This window comes from Lolium perenne, chromosome 1 (assembly GCF_019359855.2).
Source record: "Lolium perenne isolate Kyuss_39 chromosome 1, Kyuss_2.0, whole genome shotgun sequence".
NCBI classification, from domain to species: Eukaryota; Viridiplantae; Streptophyta; class Magnoliopsida; order Poales; family Poaceae; genus Lolium; species Lolium perenne.
The window spans coordinates 214062993-214085650 of NC_067244.2; the positions used below are offsets into that span (position 1 = coordinate 214062993).

Sequence of the window (22658 nt, forward strand, 5' to 3'; positions counted from 1 at the left end):
TTTGTTTTCAGCAAGCCGATGAGATTGACAACCTCACTGTTAAGTTGGGGCAAAGTAGTTTGATTGTGTTGTGCAGGTTCCACGTTGGCACCGGAATCCCTGGTGTTGCGCCGCACTACACTCCTTCACCAACAACCTTCACGTGATCTTCATCTCCTACTGGTTCGATAACCTTTGTTTCTTACTGAGGGAAAACTCGCTGCTGTACTCATCATACCTTCCTCTTGGGGTTCCCAACGGACGTGTGCTTTACCGTCACAAGCACTTGATCAAGATGGCTTTGATGGCCTCAATGCCAACCATGACATTGTCGGACACCCATGGTTCATCATAGAAGATGACGTACATGTAGCAAAAATCGGTGGCATGGTAAGCCGACACGGTTGTGCGAGGGGATGTTGAAATATATTATCAACCCTTCATCAGTTTCATACTTTTGGATGAACTGACCGGTGCATCAAATTTAATATAATATCAATGCCAATAGCTTTCAAGTTTGAAGACCTAACCAAGGGATTACTAATTTTAAAATAGTTGCGGTCTCTAATCGATCCCATGGTTCCCATGTTTAAGTTCTTTGTATGTCCATACTTAACAATTAACATGGGAGGGATGTTGAAATAGATTATTAGCTCTTTTCTTAACAATGTCCAGGAGGTTAAGATTATGGCGTCAAATCTCAAGCAAAGGCAAATGATAACGACTTCGCGAAGATGTCAACAAGATAATCTTTGTAAGAGATGACCATGATTTAAAGTAGCTTATGTGCAATGTTGAACACTGGACATGTTTCTGGCCCAATTGGCCCAAGCCCATATGTGTGCTGACCTATAAAAGGAGGGAGCTGGAGGAGAGCTAACCCTAAGACAGAAAAAACCACACCAGCCGCCAGGGACCAAGGGAGAGGAGGTGAGCTGCTGCTCCAACATGGTATCAGAGCAAGGCGGCAGTGGTGCCTGAAGGGAAGCCGGTTCAGGCAGGGAGTGGGTTTGTGCGGCGGAGAGGAGACGAGGTGGTGCTGCGTGCAAGGGGAAGGAGAAGGACAAGCTGGACTGTGGTTCTTGCTGCTGCGTGCAGCTGCTTGTCCAGGAGTGAAGCAGGGGTGGTGGTTTCTCAAGTTGTGTGTGCCTGCTGCTGGTGATAGGAGGCTGCTGGTAAGCGTGCCCCGAAGTTGTTTGTTGTTTTTGTTGGGTGAAGGTGAGAGTGCAGATGGGTGAGCCCAAAGGCCTTGCGGAGGCTCTCGAGCAGCTCATGTTGTTTCTCTCAAAAGGGGGTGGCTCTGAGGCCATTGTTCCCCGACAAGAAGTGGTTCAGAAGATTGACCTATCACCCACACACATCAAGCTAGAGGGGGTTACCAACTATCTGAGTTGGTCTCAGAGGGCAATGTTGGTTGTGGATCAGAAAGATCTTGATGGGTAATTATTGGGGACTGTCAAAGAACCAGGAGACAAGACTAGTGCTGAGGGAAAGAAGTGGAAAACCGTCAACTCTCTGCTTATTGGGTGGCTGTTGAACTCGGTGGTGCCCTCCATTGGGCGTTCCGTGGAGGGGTTGTCCACAGCTGCTGAAATATGGAAGAGCTTGTCCATCCAGTACTCTGGTAAGGGCAATGTCATGCTCATTGCTCACAGTGATGGCATATGTGGCAGAGCTGCAAGCCTTATGGGCTGATCAGGATAACTGTGACCCTCTCGAACTCTATGATGCAGCCTCCATCGAGTCAGGGCAAAAGTGGATAGCGCGCAGGCGTGTGCTTAAGTTTTTGGAGGGGCTAAGTAAGTGCTTTGATGGTAGAAAGGCATCTCTGCTGCACCACACCTCCTTGCCCACTCTTGACGAGGCCATTGCAGCAATGGCTCAAGAGGAGGTGCGGCTCTCTCTCGAACCAGCAGATGAGAAAGTTTTGTCAGCTCCAACGTTTGTTGTGACCGAGCATAGAGAGTGGAAAGAGACTAGAGATTGTTTCATTTGTGGGGAGACTGGTCACCTGAAGTGGTACTGCCCAACTCGTGGTAGAGGCAGGGGATATAACAGAGGGGGAAGTAGCAGGATGTCAAGAGGTAGAGGTGGATACTCAGGATGTCAAACTGCTAGAGGTAGAGGAGGACACACCGGAAACTCCGGTGGTCAGAGTGCACACATGGCGGCTGAAGTGGACAATGGGATGTCAAAGGATGCAGAAGTGGATGGTGCTTCCTATGGAAACTTTGCTAACTTGGTCTCCAAAACACCTGGGCAAAGTTCGGGCCGGGCCGGGTTTCGGGCCGGGCTTAAAAAATCCCGCGGGTAAAAAGTCAGGCCCGAGCCTGGCCCGGCCCGACCGTCGGGCCTGTACTTTAAGCCCGAACCCGGCCCGAACAAGCAAAAAGCCCGGCCCGGTCCAAGAAGCCTGGCCCAACCAGGCTAAAATGCACAAAAATGAATGCCCAAACCCGGCCCGGCCCGACGTTCGGGCTCAGATTTCAGGCCTAAACCCGGCCCGAAGTGCAAGCCCGACCCGGCCCGGCCCAAGATTTTCGGGCCGGGCTGCCCATGCCCAGATGTAGTCTCCATGGATGAAGGTAATTCTGAAAAAGCATCCCTTGCTACTAATGAGTATGATACAGAATGGATTCTTGACTCTGGCGCATCTAAGCATGTTGCGGGTAAATTTGGTGTGTTTGAGTCATACATTAAGCATCCTCCTACTGACAAAGGCACCATTCAAACTGCCGATGGTACAAAACAACCTGTTGTTGGAGAAGGCACAGTAAAGTGCACTTCAAACATTTCTTTGTCATCTGTTCTACACGTCCCAACAGTTCCTGTTAATTTGCTCTCTTTGAGTGCTCTCATTGATGACATAGACTGTAGTGTGACTTTTAACAAGTTTGCTGTCATGATTCATGAGCGGGAGACGAGGCAGATGGTTGGGACTGGCACCAGGCGTAAGGAGCTCTGGTATGTGGAACAAGGAGTGCAACCAGAGTTGGTGTATGCTGCAACCATGGAGGACAAGGAAAAACAAGCTATGATCCATCACTGTAGGATGGGGCATGTGTCTTTCGATAAGATGAGTAAAATATTTCCTGATATTATGTGTGGAATAAGCAATGGCAAGTTAACATGTGATGCTTGCGAATATGCTAAACATACAAGAGCCTCATATCTGAGTAAGGGGCTTAGGAGCATATCTCCTTTTATGCTTATTCATTCAGATGTATGGACTTCCCCAGTGGTGTCAGCGAATGGAATAAAGTACTTTGTTACCTTTATTGACTGCCATCCTCGTATGATTTGGGTTAATTTGATGCGCCACAAGGATGAGGTGTTTCACTATTTTCAGAAATTCCATGCATATGTAAAGAATCAGTTTCAAGTACAGGTGCAGGTGCTCAGGACTGACAATGGCACGGAGTATTTGAACACCACATTTGGGGCCTTCTTGTCTGAACAAGGTATTCTTCATCAAACGACTTGCCCAGATACCCCTCCCAAAATGGTGTAGTAGAGCGGAAAAACAGACACGTTTTGGAAGTAGCTCACTCACTAATGTACCCAATGAATGTGCCCAAGTTCCTGTGGAGTGAAGCAGTCATGACAGCCATTTTTTTTATTAACATGACACCCTCCAGGATACTCGGTATGAAATCCCCATGCGGGTTGTTGTTTGGAAAAAATAATTTTGTTGTCCCTCCAAAATTATTTGGCAGTACATGCTTTATTCGGGACCATAGACAATCGATTGGAAAGTTAGACCCACGAGCAGTAAAATGTGTTTTTGTTGGTTATTCCTCTAGTCAGCAGGGGTATAAATGTTGGTGTCCCTCTGCAAAATGCATGTTTATAAATATGGATGTCACCTTCTGGGAATCCGAGCCATTCTATAATGAGCAAACTGATCTGAGCTTGTTGTTTGCAGAACTTGACCAACTTCACTCTGTGCAAGATGGTCATGAGGGGGAGAAGGTTGTGTCTCACACTAAGGGCAATTCTATGGGTACTAAACCTGATGGTGATGTGCAGGTTCAAGTCCAACCAATAGTGGGTACGATTCCGCTTGATTCTCCCCAGATTCCTGCCCCTGTTCAGGATCGGTGGCCACAGAATCTCCAAGTGTACACTCGACGGCAGCCACATGTGCAGGGGGAGCAGGAAGGTAGTGATGTGAGTTCATCTGACACAGTGGGACGGCAGCCACATGTGCAGGGAGAGCAACAAGGTAGTGCTACCAGCCCATCGGACATAGTGGATCTGCCAATTGCATTGCGAAAGGAGACATGTGAAGCAACCAGAAAGGGTGAAGTGGCAAGGAAGGCTCTTTGCGAAATGCATGTTCTACAAACTGTTTCTGATGAACATGACATTAGCAAATTTGTTTCTTACAAGGCTTTGTCTCCTTCCTATAGAGCTTTTGTGGCCTCTCTACAAACTGTGTCAATTCCAAACGATTGGAAGACAGCAAAGCAAGATCCGAAGTGGCGTGAAGCGATGATAGAAGAGTTGGAAGCACTGAAGAAAAACAATACATGGGTGCTAACCACATTGCCAGCAGGGAAAAAGGCAGTGAGTTGTAAGTGGATCTATACTGTGAAGCAGAATCCTGAAGGGAAGGTAGAAAGGTATAAGGCCAGATTGGTCGCTAGAGGGTTTAGTCAAACTTATGGAATTGACTACGATGAGACGTTTTCTCCAGTGGCGAAGATGAACACAGTAAGAATACTGGTTTCATGTGCTGCTAACTTTGGGTGGAAGTTGCATCAATTAGCTGTCAAGAATGTCTTCTTACATGGTGGCCTGCAGGAAGAAGTGTACATGGAGATACCACCAGGTTTTGGTACCTCACAGACCAAGAGAAAAGTATGCAGGCTGAAGAAATCCTTGTGTCTGAAGCAATCTCCAAGGGCATGGTTTGATAGGTTTAGACGAGTTGTGTGTGGTATGGGGTATGGTCAATGCAATGGTGACCACACAGTGTTCTATAGACACGCTGAGCGGAGGATCACCATTCTTGCAGTTTATGTGGATGACATTATCATCACTGGAGATGACCAAGAGGAAATAAAGAGATTGAAGGAGTGTTTGAGCAAGGAGTTTGAGGTGAAAGATTTGGGCAACCTAAAATATTTCCTTGGTATAGAAGTGGCTCGGACAAAGAAGGCAATATCTTTATGTCAACGAAAATACACCCTAGATCTCTTGAGTGACATGGGCATGATGGGATGTCGTGCGGGCCCTACCCCAATTGAACAAAATCATCAAGTGACTGCACAATCAGGTGAGCTAGTGAATAAGGAAAATTATCAGAAATTGGTTGGGAGACTCTTGTACTTGTGTCATACCAGGCCTGACATTTCATATGATGTGGGTGTGGTAAGCAGATACATGCATGAACCAAGGAGTAGGCATCTTGATATAATGCACAGAATCTTGAGATGCTTGAAGGGAACTCCGGGAAAGGGATTGTGGTTTGCAAAGAGTTGGCACCTTGAGGTGGATGGCTATAGCGACTCTGATTGGGCTGGTTGTCGAGATGATAGAAGATCAACATCAGGCTATTGTGTGTTTGTGGAAGGAAATCTGGTGTCATGGAGAAGCGAGAAACAAACAGTTGTGTCCAGATCAACGGCAGAAGCTGAATACAGAGCCTTATCTAAAGGGGTGTGTGAGATGCTATGGGTGAAGCATCTCCTGAGCGAGTTGAAACTTCTCAAAAAGGGGCCCTTGAGAGCTTGGTGTGACAATCATTCAGCCATAAGTATTGCAAATAATCCAGTCCAACATGATAGGACAAAACATGTGGAAATTGATCGCTTCTTCATTAAAGAGAAACTTGATGCTGGGATCATCAGCCTTACTCATGTCAGTTCTGGGAAGCAAATTGTTGATTGCTTGACAAAGGGACTGCGAACAAGGGAATGCAACTTGGCATGTGACAAGATGAGATTGATAGATATCTACCATCCATCTTGAGGGGGAGTGTTGAACACTGGACATGTTTCTGGCCCAAGTGGTCCAAGCCCATATGTGTGCTGACCTATAAAAGGAGGGAGCTGGAGGAGAGCTAACCCTAAGACAGAAAAAACCACACCAGCCGCCAGGGACCAAGGGAGAGGAGGTGAGCTGCTGCTTCAACATGCAACATGTGTTTCCTTACAAAACGATAGTCAGCCCGTACCTGAAACACAAGATAAGATGAAATATATGTAGCACAATACATGAAACATAAGATAAGATGAAATATATGTAGCACTGATGTTGTCACATGAAAAGGACTAGGGTGTCTTGGCCGGCAAGAGTTGCACCCAAATGATCTTGGCAATAGCATTGGCAATAGCTTTATATCCGACTTCACTTCTACTACATGTTATGGTAGCTTGCTTTCGAGCAGTTCAAGCAATTAAATTTGAATCCAAGAACACATCATATCATCCCTAGTCAACATTTGAGAAATCGGAAAGGATTCCTCCGTGATGCGGTAGCCTCACTACTAGGATTTTGCTTACCGCCGGCGCATTCGCATTCGCCGGCGATCACCTCGGCGGTGGTAATGCCTTACCGTCGGCACCTTCGTTTTCGCCGGTGGTAACATGCCATTATCCCCGGCGCCTTTGCATATTCGTCGGGGGTATCTGTTACCCCCGGCGCATAAGCCATATTTGTATGTGCCGGCGGTACATATTTAAAGAAACAAAAAAAAAGAATTAAAATCAGTTACCTCTGGCAACCAAGGCTATGCGCCAGCGGTAATGAATATAAGAAACAAAAAAAATTAATAATTATAAAAGTTACAAAATGCGATCAGTCTGCTGTAGCACATCGAGCTAGCTAGCTGCCTGCTGTACCCAGCAGAGCGCATCTGCGCGTGCCTCCCGCATCCCGCCCTACTCTGCTCCACTTCCACCTCCTCTCGATCCATCTCGTGCAGGGCTCAGCACGCCTCAGCTGGCGGTCTTGCCAGAAGCTTCAGCTAGACAAGCAAAGCTCCGGCTCGGCTCAGCTTCTTGCCGCCTGGAGGGCAGTGTCGGTCTCGCCGGCTCGACAAGGAGAGCTTCCCTGATCTTGTCGTCGTCCTCAACGTTCTCCCCGAGTCAGGAAGATGACACTGACCTCCTGCTAATTGATATAGCATGATTACTCACGTCCTGCTATAAGCTTATTTCTAGTAGTGTCCACGTCTCCCTCCTCTACCTACAGAGACATTACAACAACTGCCATTGTCACTGAAATATTTTTAACTGATTTGCACAGCAGCGTGCACTAGTTCAAATATTAAGTCATGGTTCATTAACATCAGGACATACTTTAACTGATATGCAAATCAACAACGAAGGTTGCAATTTGAACAGAGTAAAACCTAATACAGAGGCACACATAATCCATCACTGTGAACCAAATACAGCTGCTATTTTTACAAGGTGTTGAACTCTGAAGAAGTGCTTATCTACAACAGCCATATAGAATCGAGCTCATCTTACCAAATATGCAGCCAACGGACGACGTGGAGTAGTGTGTGGCGCCAAGAAGGACCTCGGGAGCCCTGTACCACATACTAGTCAGGATCTGCAAAGGTATTCATACTGCGTTATGAAGAGCAGATCCAGGAAGGACAATCGTGCAGAAACAACCATCAATCGTCAGTCAGGTGCTAAGGCTGCTGGTAAAGGAACTTGGAAGCGGACCTCGTGTGTGTACTTCTTGAGAGGAACCGTGAAGGCACGGCTGAGCCCGAGGTCGGCGATCTTGAGCGTCATGGTCTTGCCGTCCATCAAAGTTATGCGGCTTGAGGTCGCGGTGCAGGACGCCGCGCCCGTGGAAGAAAGCCACGCCCTTGCAGAGCTGGTACATCAGGATCTGCATGCACAACATCAACCACCTTATCAAACGATCAGACACTGTCGGGAACATTCAGACAAACACCTGGCGTGCAAGATCTGGGGAACGAACGACGAGAGAGAGAGAGAGAGAGAGAGAGAGAGAGAGAGAGAGAGAGAGAGAGACGGGGGTACGGAGGGGAATAGGTACCTTGACAGTGTGTGCGGGGATCTTCTCGTGGTTCTGGCGGTGCCCACGGATGAACTTCTTCAGGTCGGTGTCCATGTACTCGAAGACGAGGTAGAGGATGGTCTGGCCTTCCTTGTTCTGGCCCTGCTCGAGGTCGAGTAGGCGCACGACGTGCGGGTCCTCGGACAGCATCCGCAGCAGGGAGACCTCCCTGAGCGCCATGGGCAGGACGCCCTCGTCGTCCTCGAGGAGGCCACGATCTGCCCCGTCACCTTCTCCCGGGCCTTGTACACCTTGCCGTATGTGCCCTCCCCGACCTTCTCCAGCTTCTCGTGCAGATCCATGGCGCGCATCTTGTGGCCACCCGTCATCGTCATGGGTGGCGCCGCCAACGCTCCCTGGTGCTGGACGGCGATGGTTTGATTTGGGATTTGGGGACGGCGATGGTTCGAGTTGGGATTTGGTCTTTGGGGATGGAGATGGTTCGATTTGGGCTAAGTAAGCCGTAACTATTCTATCCCCGGCGATATTGGCCTGAAAAGGCCAGCGGTAACAATCTTATCCCCGGCGACATTTAGTACGGGGTGCCGGCGGTAAATTCAGCCCGGGTGGTCCACCCTGGCATTCGTTACCTCCGGCATCTTCGGTTCGTGTTCGCCGGCGGTAGAGCCCGCTACCCCCGGCGTTTTTGGGTCCAAATCGCCGGCGGTAAGGCCAAGCCCAATTGGGACCCCGCGGCCATTATATCGCCGGCACCTTCGTGCCCAACTCGCCGGCGGTAATGGACGTACCCCTGGCGTCATCCTTTCAATCTCGCCGGCGGTAGTGTTAGGAACCCCTGGAAGGCATTATCGCCGGCATCTTCAAATCGTATTTGCCAGCGGTAAGGGGTGCGGCTATAAGCCTTTTCCTAGTAGTGCCTAATTTCAAGCACTCCACACGATTCAATTTGGACCAAAGCACACAACATATTTCCTTGGACCACCCAACATCACTACTGCCAGCCCAATCATGATCTGAAAATGCAAAAAAATGACTACTGAGAAAGCAAAATGTCAGTGCATGCCATCGAAAGCAGTGAGGCGCACTAACGCAAGATGCGCTTGACACCAGACCGACACATGTCGTGAGGCACATGAATATAGAGACACATACTGCAAGCAAGTGTCAAGCCTAGTAATCTTGAGATACTGTAGGACACTTTGTAGTAGCATCATATATAAGATGTGAGTAGACCTCGAACATCAGAAAACATATCCTGACTAGTAGCCATGGGCGTAGACGCCGATTTACACTTCAACATGTCAGCGCAATGTATGACCAAGTTTGTCTTGTGCGATCAAGGCCCATGGAATGTTGATGAGTGTGTGGTGGAAACATTTACAGCATATTTTGGTCAATCACACACGAAAATGCGTGTACTAGGAACAAACTACACTAAAATTGACTCAGTCTCGTATCAATGGTCACAATTTTTGTGTGGATACAACGGTACCTTTCAGATTATTGTTAAGTATCCCGTGACTCCGTCAGTACTTACAAGAGGATCATCGATACAACACTGCAGGCACAACTAAACTACTAATCCTTGCACTGACGAGCTAATTCGTTTTAGATTAATTCCAAGGACGTCCACATCATTACACTCGAACATCACACGCACAAAACCAAACCATCTGATACACGGTCAATGACCAGTTCATGAAAACACAATACGAAGTCAAAACCACACCTTGTAAACACCGAAGTGTTTGGCTGGCAGGCACAACCGCACCACGCCGTCCGGTTATCGCCAATGCGCTTTCCATCACCGAGGTCTCTCTCCCTATACGACAGATAGCACATACAGAGTAGTATAAAACTCCTTCATTTGCCCATGGATTAAGCACCTTGGGAGGCTTGGGTACCCGTAAGAGCCACAGAATTCCCCAATACACCAAGCGAGATGTGCTCCAAACCCATCCCACTCCAGTTCAACGGTGCTCTAAAACCCACCGGAATTGCGGCGGCGACTCCGAAGAAGGCTTGCTGCAAGTCCCGCCTCGCTCCTCCCACCTCTAGCTGGACACGGTTGCTGTCTGTCACCCGCAGGGAACAGAGAATTACGACGAACTGGCCGACGGCAAGGCTGAATGTGCGAGACGGTCACGACAACACTCCGACGATTGAGCCGGCAGTGCCCGTGGAGGGGTCCAACAAGGATCATGAAGTAGTAGAAGTTGCACCGGCAGAATCCGCGCAGCTGCAAAGAAGGGCAGAGGCTCCGGCTAGCCGGACCGTGCACTCTGAGAAGCCCGCGCTACAGTCCATGCTCGAGGGTATTTACTTGTGCACCTACGTCCTGTGCTCGAGGCTTTGCGAGCCCATAGGTGAAGGTATCCATGGAGTTGTCTGCAAAATTCTCGAGAAACTATGATGTCCTTAAGCATTTACCAACTTTGCCTATGTCAGCGATCCCAATTCTGTATCACCAAAGGATTTTTCTTTGCTTTTTCCTACTCCCTCCGATCCATAATTCGTGCCGTAATTGTAGTTCAAATTTGAATTAAACACGACAGGAATTATGAAACGGAGAGAGCAGTTCTCTGGTATGCCTTGTAATAATTAGTTTCACCTATAATGTAAAAGCAAAGGTCCTGCTGGTTCGCCTAAGAAAGAAAGTACTGGACACACGATGAAAACAGGAACCTAATCCAGGGTGACCTGCCACTCTAGATGAAGGACCTTCAGAGTTCAGACCAGGAAAGCTTTGCTTATAGATATGCTAAATATTGCCTACAAAAACACATCCGTGATTGGATATTACAACAATGGTGGTACAATTAAAGAGAGCAATATTCAGCTTCAATCTCTGAAAGAACCTCTGCAACATTTACAATCATCATTCCATCAAGAAAAATAAGAAAACCAAGTAACTGTATCTACAACCAGCATACATGCTATTTAACTCGTAGCAGGCAGACCTGTAAGTTAATTAATCTAACTCTTTCCATGTCGTTCCTTCTTCCTATTATTTTGGTTTGGCAGCATCTTTTAGACTCATTGGGCATTTACTGGTAGACCACTCATCCACTTCTCATCTGTGTATTTGGGAGAGAATTGGGCCAAAATATGGACAAAACGGAGACCGTGGCCCCTGGCCATGTACCCCACTATATCTTGACTCTTTTTTCGGAAGCAAGGGGAAAATAATGCCTACATTCTAAATGAAGTAGAAGCTCAAAGCCTAATTAATTTAAATTTAATTATCTCTTCCATTCCATGGACCTATCTTATTCTGTGGGGAGTGATATGACTAGAATTTCCAACTAAGCCATGACCCCAACCTAGCAACATTACATGTCCGGGAAGTTCAGTATAGATAGTAACACTCAGATCATGTAACTAGAAAAATAGACTGCTTATATCAACTGAAAGATTCTGCAAGAGCTAAATGAAACTCATTTGGAGTATGGATGGCTACATTGCAAAATCAGGGTAATTGGAAAACATATATCAAGCAACTATTTAATACTAGGATTCAGAGAACAAGTACATCACTCTAGTAACTAAAAATTTGATGGGCCACCAAAGAAGATGGAGGGTTGTTTGTGTTTAACAGTTCGGTCCCCAGTCAAGGGTGAAATCCATTTTACATTTTGCTGACTGTCATCACCTCCGCTTAGCTGCTTAGCATCATTGGGTGTCTCTGAGATTGTGCATATGCACGCAATTTGTTTCTTCATGCAAGCGCACGGACACACACATAAACAACTACCGCTGACTCACCTTGATTTTTATTTCGTTTGTTATATCAGCAGCTTTAAGTAAAGCAATCCTTAAACACTGCATGACAACACTTGGCATGACACCCTCTCCACCAGCTTTCTGAATGGAACAGACATCAGCGTCCGAGTTAACTGTAACTGTCATTCTTCCTCCCATAACAGCTTCTTCCTTAAATGTTGGATCAACAACCTGCACACCAAAAATTCAGCCAAAAAATATCAGAAGATGAGAGCAACATGGTGACTAACAGTACCCTTTCAAAATTAGAACTATGAAATATACCATGATATTGCCATCACCAAAGTAAGCAAAGGTTACAGCTATGGGGAGGTGGTGGATTGTTAGCGGAAGTGGCTCCCTGACCTGAAAAATACAGTACAAACATAAGATATTTTGAAGGTACTTTTTTTTTGAACAATTGAAGGTGCTTTGTAGATGAGCTGGAATGTTGATGAATGAATGAGCAAGAGAATGTCCAATATAAACCTACATCAGGGTCATGAATTGTAAGTTGCTGACCATCATCCCCACCAACAGTGCATTCTGGCCTTCGGAATGTCGACAAAGCTGTCAATGCAGCAATGTTAGCCGCATCAATTAGATTCCTGAGGAATTCAACCATGTCATCTTACCCGGTTAGCACCCAAACCAGAAGGAGTCACTCAATAAATATATCAGTGGGCAATATATACAACCCATACATACCCCCCATTGTCCAGAATGTGAAGGTCGACACGCAGAGACCAGACATGGTTCCCAGCAACAACGCACAGTGACTCCAGATCCACGGCTCGGCTCTCCCTGAGAAACAACAAAAGTCATCATTAAACTTCACGATTATATTCGACCAAAGAAGATCAGACAGCAAATTAATTAGGAGACCTTAGGCCGCGATCGATGACACGGCCCAGCTCAATCGCTGCTTCCCCAGGTCGCCCGGGCTCATAGGCAGGATCAGCCATGGGCGAGAACTCGGCGAATATAGCTAGCGTCCCTTCGTTAGGCCTCTCCTTGTACGGCTGGACCAGTTGGGCGGTAACATAGCCCATCACGCGCGTTTCGCCGAGCTCCACCTCCGCCGAGCCATCCTCCCTACAGACTCCAACAGCAACTTCAGCAAACATTGAAGCGGCGGCGGCAAAGCCGTAGACGCCGTCGCGGCAGCAGAAGCACCAATCGTGAACGATGGAAGAAGGGATTGGAAGGGGATCGAGCCGAGGTACCTGCCGAACGCGATTTTGAGGTTCCGGAAGTCGAAGGGGCCGCGGCCATCGACGCGGAGGCCCGACTCGAAGGCCTGCTCGATGAATTCCCGCTCGTTCACAGTCGGGAACCACCGCTCATCCATCATCTCGTTACTCGCCGGCCGATTGTTCTAGGGTTTTAGACGCCGCCGAGGTCGGGAATTAGAGCTTTGTTCTTTTTATATCGTTTGATTTGACAGAGATTGTGGATTGCTACTCCGTCCATAAATCCCTCCATCCATAAAAAATATCGTCGATTTATCTAAATTTAGATATATCTAGAGAAGTTATATAGATACATTCGAATTTAAATAAATTTGTGACATTCTTTTATAAATAGAGGTAGTATTTTTTTCCTGTATTGTGATATTCTTTTATAAACAGAGGTAATATTTTTTCCTGTAATTGCGAGCCGCTTCGGTCGCTTAATTTGCTAGGCTGGCAGTAAGAGTATCTTTAGCTGGCGCCTACAATTGCGTTTAAAATCGTTTACACACTTTTCCATCCATCCCGTGTATAGGTCGTACATGTATTTTTAGGTTATAAATTTAACTAATATAATATAAGTTATATATTATATGTATTATTGGAAACTAGTGATGTTATACATTCTAACGGTATAATTCTACAACTTATTTTATATTTATTAAATTAACAACCTATAAATACGCGTAGGTCCTACCCACCGGGATAGAGGTAATAGCAATTTCGAGTTATTTTATAGACTGTGCAAAGCCATGTGCTCAAGACTAGTCTATTTCCACAATTTATTTATTTCATAAATATACTCAGAGTACTTTGTAAACTTCTAGTTGCATCTTTTCTTCTTCAATTGTATTCTTGTCTTCCTCAATCTTCTTCAATTCTTTTCTTGTCCTTCTCAATCTTCTTCAATTCTTTGATATACCCTAAGGTTTCTCGAATGTTGAGAGTATTGACTTTAGATTCTAATTGTTTTGAAGGTCATATTATAAAGAATATGTATCATGGGCATATTATAGGATAGAGATTACACCATGTATCCATCGGATGTGGCACCAATCCTTCAATTCGATCTTATATTTCCCCATGTTTAGTAACTTTGGCAAGCGAACATTAATAATGTTAAATAACATGGGTTGTGCATCGCTCACAAATTTTTTTTTGTTTGGAAGTAATGTCCCATATTATCATTGACTTTTATGGCGATACTGTCTCCATAAAATGTAATTATAAACCCATGCATGCCACTTTATAGAGAAACCCTATATTCTCAATGTTTGTTGAAGAAATAATTATTTTACATTGCCACAAGCCTTTAGAAGTCAAATTTTAAAAAGAACACCACTCATTTTATTTTGGCATAATTTATGAACATTCTTGCGATGTTCCTACCTTGCACAATGGCTATCTAGGTCGGTCGAACCGCATGATCTTCCACCCCAACTACACCTAATAGTTGTAACATTTGTGAATAATTTGAAGGTGATATTGAGGAGATAAATGGGTCCTTAATGGTGGCATATACATATGTTTACTCATAAAAATAATTGAATCATAATCCAATTGTTCAATTGAATCATAAACCAATTACTCATAATCCAATTGCTCAAAAGGAATAAAACTTTCAGAATACTCAACGGATGATATATGATTTACATTTTTCATTTTTTCTTGAATAGTGTGAATTTCATGTTCAAATTTTGGATCAGATGTGTGCATTGGATCATGATAGGATGGCACTCCCATAGGAAAGTCGAACGGTGACTTATCTTTGTAAAGTCACTGATTCGGTTGCTATTTCAAATACACATACATTGGTTTATTATATTCTTATTTTAATCTCTGAGTCGTTATAATTAATTAGGGTGAGAGAAGATCAACATACCAAATTTAGCTTACACAAAAGATTGTGGTGGCTTTGCTTTTTCATTGTTTTAATTACATACTACCTCCATCCCAAGGCTTAAACTTATTTTTTTTAAGTCAAACCAAGTAAAGTTTGACCAATTTTTTTTAAGAATCTATCAGCTAATATGATATTTCGTAGATTTCGACATAATTTGACTTTCTAAAAAAATATAAGCCTTAAGCCTTGGGATGAAGGTAGTATAATAAATAGTAGATATATCATGGTAAAAAGTATGGGGTTATTGAGTTAAGACTTGAGTCTTGGCACATATATAAATTGTTACCAAGCGGTTGTTAACCCATGTAAATTTTCTATTAAGATATTTGTGATGAATAGTAGACCACACGTAAATTTTCTATTGAGATCTTTGTTATTATATTTACAATGATTTTTTTGACCAAATAAAATTTTAAAAGACATATATATATAATTGTTTTGAAAGTCACCAATACCAAATTTGGCCTAACTTATTAAGAGTGCTCATAACTTAGATTCCTCTTACCTTCGAGTAAATTCTCTACATGCCCCTAATAAGAGTGAACATGATTTTAATTTCGAATCTAAAGTACTCCCTCCGGTTCTAAATGATTGTCGCGGGTTCAATAAATCTAGAAATATTTTAGGCTATATTTCACCTAGCTCTGCGATAAATATTTAGGCTGGAGGGAGAGTATGTAACTTACGATGAACTCAACCCGCTCCTAAGCATAAGCGGACCCAACCATCCCTAAGCCCAGGCACACGCCCAAGATTCCGACTAGCGACACGACTTATTTTGATGAAAATTTGATGAATATTTGACCAGACTTACAGTGCGCCTAGGCTTGATAAAAATCTTGGGTCCGCCAAGATTTCTCTTTCCACGTAGAAACATAAGTTCTTACCGCTGAATGCAGATCCATTTTGGTGCCAAGTGGTAATAAATATTACTTGAGAATAAGAAACATAGAATGGTCTTTTATACACTTATTACTAGCTAGAGCTCACAAAATAGTTAGTTGAAAAAAAACAGAATGCATGAAAAGAACTCAAAATCGATATGCAGCGGCGGCGGTACTGCAGGGAACAAACCTTTGAGCAGTGCATGCGTGTGTGAGAGAGAGACAGAACTGAGCCCCTTACGAATGGCACACCGGAAGTTCTCTCATTTTCTTAATTTTTCATCGTTTTGACCAGAGTGCATCATAATATTTGCAACGACAGGAGGAGGTAACACCAACTGTAAACTGAACTTGGATATGATATATTCAATTCAAGAAATACATTGGTTTACATAAGACAGAAAAATAAATAAACTTTTTCGGCAAACATCCGCCTGATTACATTACATACAGTATGTATCAGTGGTCAACCGTACTTGATCACATGAAAATAGTAAAAGCTACACCATATCACTCGCATGTATACACACGTGCGACTAATGCGGTGCTAGAAAGTAGGAACCCCTCCCCTGGTGTCTGCATCAGTAGAGGAAGTATGCAAGGAAGGAGGCGACGAGGGCAACGGGGGCGACTGCAACACCAGAGGCCTCGCTTGTGGCATGTTCCTCGGAGGCCACGACGGCGGTGGCCGAGGCGGCGACGACGAGGGCGGCGAAGGCGATCTTCTTCATCTCCATTTCGTACGGACGGTGGTGCGTGGGTACTGGCAGGCGAGGTGGTGCGAGATGGGAGTTTATTAGTTGGGAGAGTCTTATTTAGCTTGATGATCCATCGATGCTTGGAACAGGGTTATATAGGCCGGGGTAGTTGGACACGAGTGGTTAGGAGCAGCTTTAGGATGATCGCACTCTTCGTTACCTTAGGATGGCTTAATGGTGGTTGGAGAACATAGAGAGGGTCAGAGAGAGGCAAAAATAGGCATAGGTGCATGTGTTGCAGGCAACGGACACCATTGTCCTTGAGCCTTGACGTTTAATTTTGTCCGGTCTCCTCCTGGTCCTGACCTCCCGGGTGTTGAAGAGTACCCTGCTGATTCAACTGTAGTTGCCCCGTTTTTTGTACGGCAAATGGACAATGGTTGTCCAGTTTTAATCAGATACTTTTGGCCCAGTTAATGATATGAAAACTTGATAAGAAAAAACTGCAAGAACAATGGGCTCCACTACCTACGAACTAGGCTAACAACACCGCCATCCCCACAAAAAATATTGGAACACATAGAGTCTCCACGGTGTCATGCAGAATAAAGGACTATTTGGTTCGCGGATTTCTCAAAACACAGGAATAGTAAAAAATAATAAAATATTGGATTATAATGTCATGTCAGCTTAAATCCAACATAGATTTATGTGTTCCAAAATTTGTTTGAGTCTATCACCGAAAAAGTAAAGGATACTAAAAAAATTGAGGGCAGGTTAGACTTCCAATGAAATATAAGAGTTTTAGAAAAAGTTTGTACAAATCAAACAAACACTACAGGAAAATAACCCTAAGGATTTTAATGATCTAGAATTTCTATGCAAATCCTTTGAACCAAAGAGTCTTCAATGTTTTCATCGTAGTGTGCTAATCATGGCCAAAAGATTGATATCATAGTGTGTGGTGCTTTTGTCCCATGAACATTAACTCTAGATCCGTTAGGTCGTTCATTGCACTAGTCATAGTGGGAAGTAACATATACTAGTATTAACATCATAGTGGTTACTCCCTCTATACCGGTTTATTAGGCTTAGTACACCTAGCGCTGCGATTTAGGTAATCACCGATTGGACGAGCTTCGTCGTTTGGAGGGGCTGGTAATCGTGTTTTTCCCATCAATCCGTGCGGTAGTTAATGAGAGAATGCAAAAGACCAGATCCATGCCCACATTCTAAGGGAATTAAGCGCATGCTTACTGCTTCCAAATTGATAGCATGCATTGGGTGGTCCTGCTTGCTTTGCATGCACCGAGCGGTGGGAAGTTAGCCGAAATACAGCAATGCCGGATTCTAAGGAGTTAATCACACGTATTAATTGCCGAATCAAGCCCTAAAATTTTGTATTCCTCCAAATTCACAATGAGCCCAGTAAACCGGTATAGAGGGAGTAGTAACATCTTCTTCATTAATTAGCTTGTAGACTCAATGACTCATTGTATCTTGAGAAGTGTGATGTTACAGTAACTAGTTATGTTACTCTATCCTCCTCTCTCCTTATTAACTCACTACCACATAAGCAAATTTGGTGAGTTAGACACTTAGTTACTAGTGAAGTTACTCCCACTATGAGTAATCTTAGTGCTTCGGCCTATGAATAATAGTAATGGTGGCAAGTGCGATGTGATATTAGTGTGATTAGTATTTTCTCCGTCCTAAAATAAGTAACTCAATTTTATATAGATACATATGTATCGACATACTAAAAGCGTCTACAACTTTAGATACATCCATATCTAAATAAAAAAATAAGTTACTTACTTTTGGACGAAGATAGTAGTTCTCGTGTTTATTGTTTTTATCTTCTCGGTTTCTTGCATGTTAGTTCAGCAACGAAGCAACATGTTAGACAATCTTTATTGCCATGTGTGTCGCTGTGGGTTCAATAATTTGAGGGCAGCGCTCAGCGTCGGGCGACCGACCGGGGCTGATAAAATCGGTTGCTATCCCGGCCATCCGATCGCGATCTACCGGCTAGAATTAGCAGCATTTCGATTTTTGCATTTTGCCCCCTGGTTTTTGGAAAATCAACCCGCGGTCCTAAGCCTATCAGTTTAAACCGAACACGTGTTTCCCTTTGCCCCCAAACTTTCAGATATTTACAACAAAACCCGCTGTTTAGTATAGCAACAAAAACCCGCCGCTTTGTGTACAAAAAATAAAAAGTATTACACCAAAATTTTCACAGTAAATCTTCACATATATGTACAACAAATTATCAATATATAGACAATAATAATTAACAACAAAAACAATATTTTTTATTTGGGTGTTTACAATAATAGTCAGTTTTCATGCAATAATATCTTTACAACAAATCGGAAACATACTTACAACAATAATTAATAACAAAAACCAACATTATTTTATTTGGATGTTTACAATAAAAGTATGCTTTCATTCTAGAAATATCTTTAGAACAAACCAGTAAAATATTTACAACAATAATTAGCAACACAGGCCACAAATAATTTGGGTGTTTACAACAAAAGTCGCAAACATCATCCACAAAAACCACAGACTATTTACAACTAAAAAATATATTTTTGCAAATAATTCAAAAGTTGTTAAGAAATAATTTAATTTGCTACAACTTGAATTACAACAAAAATCATCGTTTATTTTTACAAAAGTTAGAAACAATTACAACAAAAATTCATATGTTTGCAAACAATCAAAAGTGGTCAATCAATAATTAATTTGCTATAGATTGAATTACAATAAAAGTCGGCATCTATTTTTTACAAAAGTCACAAATAATTACAACAACAAAAAATGGTGCACAAATAGACACACAGCCAGAAGAGAAAGGTCCAATAAATTTTATACGCAATTGTTACAAAAGTAACGAACGTATACAACATCTCTACGTGCGGCATGACGAAGCTAGAATGGTGTTGGCTGCTTTGCTTGCATGGGCTGCGCTGACTGCTTTGCTTGCATGGGCTAAAATCGCAGCAGGGAGTGTTTATGGGCTAATGGGCCTATGCGAAAAAGCTACTGGCAGGCCGCCGGACGAGCGAGCGAGTAAGGGACCGATCGCGGGCACGCGATCGGTCGCCCGAAAGCAAGCGTTTTCCATAATTTTACGTTCTAACATATTGGCTTGATGGTTCATGCAGCTTTAAGCAACCTACAAGGTTAGTCTGGCTTGTGCCGCTTTGTTCCTATACCTTCCTTTCACCCGATATTAGGAGAATAATCGAGATGCAAAAGATAGAGCAAAAGATAATGACACTATCAGCCAACCTAACGGACACTAACGCGGAATGAAGATGGCAGAGGGGTTGATCCATATAATTTTGACTTTTTATTAGAGTGGGAAAACATAATAAACTAACTTAAGGCCAGTTGAAAAATCATCCATTCGTTGAAAAACGTACACTAGTAAGTAGGGGAAAAGTTGAATGGAGCAGGTGCGCTCTGCGCACCTCCACATTTTTCAACTTTGTCTTTTTTGTATCTTCCAAATTGTGTAATATTTTAATTTGATTTTTTTGCAGCTCACTCAAAAATAGCAAATAGGATGGAGGAAAAATAGTTCGGAATTTTTTTGTGCAAATTTAAATTTTAAATTATTTAAAATTCAAAATAAATTCTTGAAATACATATATAGATAATGACATAAAAAATCCAAAATATTTTCCCACATTCCAATTGTTATGTTTAAGTGATTTGCAAAATTTTGAGTTCAAACAATGTGTGGTGTGAGAGAAACAAAAATGAGAAATTGTTTGAAAGGGGAAAAGAAGAACTTGCACGGATCTTGATGCAGTATACACGGTGTGGATACGGGTGCTCACCAAGCACCTGCTCTGAAAGTCCACTCTCTAGTAAGTAGTAGGACAGATTTACAGTTGATCATGGCTTAGAGACGAAATAAGCTATTTCCTCCTCTGGTTCCATCAAGTAGCACCGGAAGGAGGCCGGTGAGCTTTTGATAGCGACCAAGTCCAGCCAAGGAGGAGTATTCTTTTGTAGCTCGAAACAAGTTTTCGTCCGCTACAGCTAAGGCTAGAGGTGCCGCTATGCCGGGCGACGAGGAGGGGTGCCGCGTGCGGGCAGGAGCGTCGCCGTCGGCGAACCCTCTGTCTCCGGTGGCGGGATCTCGTTTCTTCTGCCTGCAAGAGGAAGACGATGACCCCGTTGAGGACGCTCGGGCGACGGCGGAGGAGGCGGCTTGGTCCGTCCTAGGCCTTGAGCCGGAGGTTCCGCAGATCGGGCGGTCGCCGACGTTGACCGATGAGGAGGTGGAGGCGGATTTTTGGTCTAAGATTGGCTACCCGACCAGGGAATCCAGGGCTTGGTCGCGTGCGACGGCGTCGAAGGTAAGCTCTCCGTTTTGCAGGTCGACGGAAAGGGCTAGGTCCTTGTCGCCTTCTACGCGGATGAAGACCAAAGGAACGACGTCAAGGGCTGCGTCTTCTTCGCCTGTGGGCTTGAGGATTGCCCGTATGCCGCGGATCAAACCATGGCGAGGTCCGCTACCTTGCCGTCGTGTGACGCCGGCGCCGGTGTTCGGCGATTTCCTCGCTGCGGCCTCACCGCAGCGGCCGGCGGGGAAGGAGCTGCTGCGCCCCTCGTTAGGGAGAGCTCCTCCGATCTGCCGCGTGTTGCCTGCGCGGCGATGTGGGGAGGCGGAGTCGGACTGGGAGACGGCGGCGCGATCATCGGAGGAGGAGGCGCCGATCAAGCCGCATTTCACGTCGCGCTTCGAATCAGCCTCGATGGCGCCCGCGGCTTCCCTTGCTGGGCCGCGGACGGAGTGGGCTGGGCTTCGTTGGGCCGTCAGGGAGGCACAGCGTAGAGGGATCGAGGGGCACATGCAATCACGTAACGTGATCGATGCCCCTAGTCCCTCACATCGCGCCGCCAATCGCCCCCTGTCGTACGCCGCAGCTGTCCTGTCATCGTCGTCGCCTTCGGTTGCAACGCCGCCGTCGTCTTCCGCTGCTCCCACTTCGTCTTCATCGTCGCTCAGCTCCTCTTCGCGCCCCGCAGCACCCGCCTCGTCCTCGCCGACGTCGGACTCGTTGACGCCGTGCTCCGTCTGGGCGTCACCGCCCGCGTTCTCTGGGCAGCGGCGATCTTTCGCCGAGGTTGTCGCTGGTTCCCCCGCGGCTGTGGGGATGGCCGGGGCTGTGAGGCCTCCGGCGCCTCCCGGGGCGACGGCGGCATTGGCTGCGCCCGCGTCTACGCCCGCGTCCTCGGCTTCTGGGGCGGTTCCTTCCGGGACAGCGTCGGCCGTCGCTCCGAGTCCCTACATGGGACCCCCTGGCTTCCAGGGGTGGCCGGCGGGTGCGCCCATGCCGCAGCCCGCCCCTGCGCCGAGACAGCCTGCCCCGTTCGTGGGTCCTTCTGCGGGATATCGTCCGCCTTTTCGTCCGCCGGTGCCTTAGCCGCCGGTGCACTTTACTCCGCCTCAGCAGTACCAGCACTTTCAAGGTCCGTATCAGTATTCTGTTCCTAACCAGCAGAGTATGCTTCAGCCTCCCATGCAGCAGCCAGTACTCCAGCAGCCACTACCGCAGCCTGGTCAGGTGAAGAAGAGGCGGAAGAAGAAGCCTGCTGTGGCTCAGGGGCTGCCGGCGCCTCCGGCTGGACAGCAGCCGCCACCCTTGGTGCAGACTGTGCCACCCCTTGGACAGTTGGTGTCAGCTCCGATGGTGATTTCTGATACTCCTCAGGTCCCTGTGCAGCCTATGGTCACTGCTCCTGAGGTCGTTGCACCAGTGGCGAAGCAGAAGAAGGCCGGAAAGTGTTGGAAATTTGATGTTAATACTCATGCTACTAAAGCTTGTAAGGCTATTCATTATTGTCTGATTTGTGATTCAGGGGCACATCCCACTATTCGGTGTCCGGTTCTGAAGTTGCCTAGACCCACGAGCTTCTTTGTTGGTTGCGGTAATGATGCCACACTTGATCTTCAGATTCCAGACTCAGTGTATAAGCCACAGTCGATCTCTTCTGGGACACCCACAGCTTTAGTACAGGTGTCAGGGGAAGGAGTTGTATCTGCAGCTGATGTTCAGAGTCTGATGGCCCGCATGTGTCCAGGGAACCCAGCGTGGAGATGGGAGGCGGTGCCCCATGGGGCTAATGCTTTTCTTATTGGTATTCCTACAGCTGATGA

The 22658-nt window shown here is 45.5% G+C and overlaps 1 protein-coding gene and 2 pseudogenes across 1 annotated transcript; 1 reads left to right on the forward strand and 2 right to left on the reverse strand.

Moving 5' to 3' along the window:
- Nucleotides 1-1172: 1172 nt before the first annotated feature.
- On the forward strand, nucleotides 1173-2293 carry LOC139834105 (uncharacterized; annotated as a pseudogene).
- A 4445-nt stretch (nucleotides 2294-6738) lies between these two features.
- Nucleotides 6739-8515, reverse strand: LOC127323532 (cyclin-dependent kinase B2-1-like; annotated as a pseudogene).
- A 3218-nt stretch (nucleotides 8516-11733) lies between these two features.
- LOC127317465 (exosome complex component RRP45B-like) lies at nucleotides 11734-13121 on the reverse strand. The gene is made up of 6 exons (XM_051348043.2): nucleotides 12978-13121; nucleotides 12637-12846; nucleotides 12460-12555; nucleotides 12245-12359; nucleotides 12037-12117; nucleotides 11734-11943 (listed from the first exon to the last, which is right to left on the reverse strand). Exons 1-6 carry the CDS (start codon nucleotides 13103-13105, stop codon nucleotides 11740-11742), a joined length of 834 nt encoding a protein of 277 aa, XP_051204003.1. The 5' UTR covers nucleotides 13106-13121; the 3' UTR covers nucleotides 11734-11739.
- Nucleotides 13122-22658: the final 9537 nt, after the last annotated feature.